This window comes from Oncorhynchus gorbuscha, unplaced genomic scaffold, assembly GCF_021184085.1.
Source record: "Oncorhynchus gorbuscha isolate QuinsamMale2020 ecotype Even-year unplaced genomic scaffold, OgorEven_v1.0 Un_scaffold_2730, whole genome shotgun sequence".
Taxonomy (NCBI): domain Eukaryota; kingdom Metazoa; phylum Chordata; class Actinopteri; order Salmoniformes; family Salmonidae; genus Oncorhynchus; species Oncorhynchus gorbuscha.
The window spans coordinates 20,001-25,000 of record NW_025747162.1 but is presented as its reverse complement, the minus strand read 5'-3'; the positions used below and the strand labels follow the sequence as shown (position 1 = coordinate 25,000).

Below are 5,000 nucleotides of genomic sequence, written 5' to 3'. Positions count from 1 at the left end.
TATCATCTATAGATTGTCCTGCTTATAATTCTACACACTACCTTTTGTTAACCTTTGATTAGATTGACTGGTTGGGTGATGTAGCGACCAGCGGCAGAGATTTATTTTTTTGCTCAGCGGAGTTGAATGAGTGATGTCCTTATGGGTTCTCCTTTCCTTCCCTTTCCTTCCCTTTCATTTCCTTCCCTTTTCTTTTCCTTCCTTCCTTCCCTTTCCTTTCCTTTCCTTTCCTTCCTTCCTTCCTTCCTTTCCTTTCCTTTCCTTTCCTTTCCTTTCCTTTCCTTCCCTTCCCTTCCCTCCCCTTCCCTTTCCTTTCCTTTCCTTTCCTTGCCTTCCCTTCCCTTTCCTTTCCTTTCCTTCCCTTCCCTTCCCTCCCCTTTCCTTTCCTTTCCTTTCCTTTCCTTTCCTTTTCTTTTCCTTCCTTCCCTTTCCTTTCCTTTCCTTCCCTTCCCTTCCCTTTCCTTTCCTTTCCTTTCCTTTTCTTTTCCTTCCTTCCCTTTCCTTTCCTTTCCTTTTCTTTTCTTTTCCTTCCCTTCCTTTCCTTTCCTTTCCTTTCCTTCCCTTCCCTTCCCTTTCCCTTTCCTTTCCTTTCCTTTCCTTGCCTTCCCTTCCCTTTCCTTTCCTACCCTTTCCTCCCCTTTCCTTTCCTTCCCTTCCCTTTCCTTTCCTTCCCTTTCCTTCCCTTTCATTTCCTTCCCTTTTCTTTTCCTTCCTTCCCTTTCCTTTCCTTTCCTTGCCTTCCCTTTCCTTTCCTACCCTTTCCTTCCCTTTCCTTTCCTTCCCTTCCCTTTCCTTTCCAATCCTTTCCTTCCCTTCCTTTCCTTCCCTTCCTTTCCTTTCCTTCCTTCCCTTTCCTTTCCTTTCCTTTCCTTCCTTCCTTCCCTTCCCTTTCCTTCCCTTCCCTTTCCTTTCCTTTCCTTGCCTTCCCTTTCCTTTCCTACCCTTTCCTTCCCTTTCCTTTCCTTCCCTTCCCTTTCCTTTCCAATACTTTCCTTCCTTCCTTCCCTTCCCTTTCCTTCCCTTCCCTTTCCTTTCCTTTCCTTGCCTTCCCTTTCCTTTCCTACCCTTTCCTTCCCTTCCCTTTCCTTTCCTTCCCTTCCCTTTCCTTCCTTTCCTTTCCTTTCCTTTCCTTCCCTTCCCTTTCCTTTCCAATCCTTTCCTTCCCTTTCCTTTCCTTTCCTTCCCTTCCCTTTCCTTTCCTTTCCAATCCTTTCCTTCCCTTTCCTTTCCTTTCCTTTCCTTTCCTTTCCTTTCCTTTCCTTCCCTTCCCTTTCCTTTCCTTTCCTTTCCAATCCTTCCCTTCCTTTCCTGCCCTTTCCTTTCCTTTCCTCCCCTTTCCTCCCTTTCCTTTCCATTCCTTTCCTTTCCTTCCTTTCCTTTCCTTTCACCACGTGGTTCCCTTGTTAGTACCCTACATTGACTTCCCCTCTTTCTTAATTCGTCTTTCCCTGGCTTCCTCTCTCCTCGGGACCCCAGAACTGCATTGGGAGGAGAAGATCTATAGTCCCTCACCTCAGATTTTTCTTCTCCAAGGTGTTTTTTAGAAGGAATGCAAGGAGAGAGGACATAATAAATCCAGGGAAAAACGACTTTTGGAATGCAAGGAGAGAGGACGTAATAAATCCGGGAAAAGATTACTTTTGGAATGCAAGGAGAGAGGACATAATAAATCTGGGAAAAGATGACTTTTGGAAAGACCCTGTGTTGTTTCTTTCTTCTTCCCTTTTCAGAGTATAATCTGGAGCCGTGTGAGGACCCCGGGACCCCCAGGTTTGGCTGGCACACGGGCATCAGCTTTGGCATCGGGGACTCGCTGGTTTTCTCCTGCAATACCGGCTATCGCCTAAAGGGGGCGAGGGAGATATGGTGCCTGGGAGGAGGTCGCCGCATGTGGAGTGCCCCTCTGCCAAGGTGTGTGGGTACGTGGTCAGCTGATTTCATTTGTTTATTGGCTCTGTGTGGACTGTGCATAGGACAATGTATTAAACAAGTCTCTATTCAGAGCAGAGGAGAAGGTGGACAACAGGATTAAATGGGTAGTTACTGGATTCTGTATACGGCTCTAGGTATACGGTCTCAGACAGGGATCCTGCTTCAGTCTCTCTAGTCTCTAGGTATACGGTCTCAGACAGGGATCCTGCTTCAGTCTCTCTAGTCTCTAGATATACGGTCTCAGACAGGGATCCTGCTTCAGTCTCTCTAGTCTCTAGGTATACGTTCTCAGACAGGGATCCTGCTTCAGTCTCTCTAGTCTCTAGGTATACGGTCTCAGACAGGGATCCTGCTTCAGTCTCTCTAGTCTCTAGGTATACGGTCTCAGACAGGGATCCTGCTTCAGTCTCTCTAGTCTCTAGGTATACGGTCTCAGACAGGGATCCTGCTTCAGTCTCTCTAGTCTCTAGGTATACGGTCTCAGACAGGATCCTCGATCCCGCTTCAGTCTCTCTAGTCTCTAGGTATATGGTCTCAGACAGGGATCCTGCTTCAGTCTCTCTAGTCTCTAGGTATACGGTCTCAGACAGGGATCCTGCTTCAGTCTCTCTAGTCTTGAGGTATACGGTCTCAGACAGGATCCTCGATCCCGCTTCAGTCTCTCTAGTCTCTAGGTATACGGTCTCAGACAGGGATCCTGCTTCAGTCTCTCTAGTCTCTAGGTATACGGTCTCAGACAGGGATCCTGCTTCAGTCTCTCTAGTCTCTAGGTATACGGTCTCAGACAGGGATCCTGCTTCAGTCTCTCTAGTCTCTAGGTATACGGTCTCAGACAGGGATCCTGCTTCAGTCTCTCTAGTCTCTAGGTATACGGTGTCAGACAGGGATCCTGCTTCAGTCTCTCTAGTCTCTAGGTATACGGTCTCAGACAGGGATCCTGCTTCAGTCTCTCTAGTCTCTAGGTATACGGTCTTAGACAGGGATCCTGCTTCAGTCTCTCAAGTCTCTAGGTATACGGTCTCAGACAAGGATCCTGCTTCAGTCTCTCTAGTCTTGAGGTATACGGTCTCAGACAGGATCCTCGATTCCGCTTCAGTCTCTCTAGTCTCTAGGTATATGGTCTCAGACAGGGATCCTGCTTCAGTCTCTCTAGTCTCTAGGTATACGGTCTCAGACAGGGATCCTGCTTCAGTCTCTCTAGTCTCTAGGTATACGGTCTCAGACTGGGTCCTCGATCCTGCTTCAGTCTCTCTAGTCTGTATATATCTAGTCTGTCCTCTCCATCTCTCTAGTCTGTATATATCTAGTCTGTATCTCTCCATCTCTCTAGTCTTTATATATCTAGTCTGTATCTCTCCATCTCTCTGTATATATCTAGTCATCTCTCTAGTCTGTATATATCTAGTCTGTATCTCTCCATCTCTCTAGTCTGTATATATCTAGTCTGTATCTCTCCATCTCTCTAGTCTGTATATATCTAGTCTGTATCTCTCCATCTCTCTAGTCTGTATATATCTAGTCTGTATCTCTCCATCTCTCTAGTCTGTATATATCTAGTCATCTCTCTAGTCTGTATATATCTAGTCTGTATCTCTCCATCTCTCTAGTCTGTATATATCTAGTCTCCATCTCTCTAGTCTGTATATATCTAGTCTGTATCTCCATCTTTCTAGTCTGTATATATCTAACTATCTCTCTAGTCTGTCATAATGATAGTCTGTAATAAAAGCTCTCTCTAGTCTGATTATCTAGTCTGTGTCTCTCAGTCTGTTATTCAACGTCTGTATATGTCTAGTCTATCTTTCTCACTCTAGTCTGATGATGTCTCCATCGGTCTGTATATATCTAGTCTCCATCTCTCTAGTCTGTATATATCTAGTCTGAGTCTGTATAGAACTTGACAGCGAGGAAAGGAACAGTGACAGTGAGGAAAGGAACAGTGACAGTGAGGAAAGGAACAGTGACTGTGAGGAAAGGAATAGTGACAGTGAGGAAAGGAATAGTGACAGCGAGGAAAGGAACAGTGACAGTGAGGAAAGGAACAGTGACAGTGAGGAAAGGAACAGTGACAGTGAGGAAAGGAACAGTGACAGTGAGGAAAGGAACAGTGACAGTGAGGAAAGGAACAGTGACAGTGAGGAAAGGAACAGTGACAGCGAGGAAAGGAACAGACTTTGAAAACTACAGCGATTAGAAATAGGCTTTTTCGTAAATGCATTTGAACTCTCGTCTTTTGCTCGGTGTAATGATATACTGAATATATCCGTCACAGGGAAACATTACGGACATTGAAAGAGAATTCTCTCGTTCGGGTCACTTTATTCCACTCTGTGTCTTTGTTCTCTAGCGGAGTGCGGCTCAACCGTTTCCAACAGCGAAGGAGTTGTGTTGTCGCCCAACTACCCACTGAACTATGACAACAGCCACGAGTGTGTCTACAGCATTCAGGTGGAGACGGGAAAGGGCATCAACGTCTCAGCAAGCACTTTCCAACTGGCACAAGGAGACATTCTCAAGGTAATAATCCCCCCCCCTTTTCATTCTCTCTCTTCTCTCTCTCTCTCTCTCTCTCTCTCTCTCTCTCTCTCTCTCTCTCTCTCTCTCTCTCTCTCTCTCTCTCTCTCTCTCTCTCTCTCTCTCTCTCTCTCTCTCTCTCTCTCTCTCTCTCTCTCTCTCTCTCTCTCTCTCTCTCTCTCTCTCTCTCTCTCATTCCTTCTCCTCTTGTATTCGACCTCTCCCTTTTTTCATTGACAGTGTATAGTATATCAGAGGAAGAATCTGAGTGAATCAAATTGTATTTGTCACGTGCGCCGAATTCCCTCTCTGGGTATTCAACCACTCTGTTAGGAAGCCTTCAGCTGCTTCCCTCTCTGGGTATTCAACCACTCTGTTAAGAAGCCTTCAGCTGCTTCCCTCTCTGGGTATTCAACCACTCTGTTAGGAGGCCTTCAGCTGCTTCCCTCTCTGGGTATTCAACCACTCTGTTCCCTCTCTCTGGGTATTCAACCACTCTGTTAGGAAGCCTTCAGCTGCTTCCCTCTCTGGGTATTCAACCACTCTGTTAGGAA

The 5,000-nt window shown here is 46.1% G+C and overlaps 1 protein-coding gene across 1 annotated transcript in view; it reads left to right on the top strand.

Annotated features, from left to right (window-relative positions):
- The window catches only part of LOC124026397 (CUB and sushi domain-containing protein 3-like), a gene marked incomplete at its 3' end in the record, with an annotated part of 59,635 nt that overhangs the window by 35,777 nt on the left and 18,858 nt on the right, over window positions 1–5,000 (top strand). Inside the window, exons 12-13 of the mRNA XM_046339426.1 lie at window positions 1,731–1,919; window positions 4,280–4,449. Of these exons, the coding sequence (XP_046195382.1) occupies window positions 1,731–1,919; window positions 4,280–4,449 (359 nt within the window). The remainder of the gene's footprint in view (window positions 1–1,730; window positions 1,920–4,279; window positions 4,450–5,000) is intronic.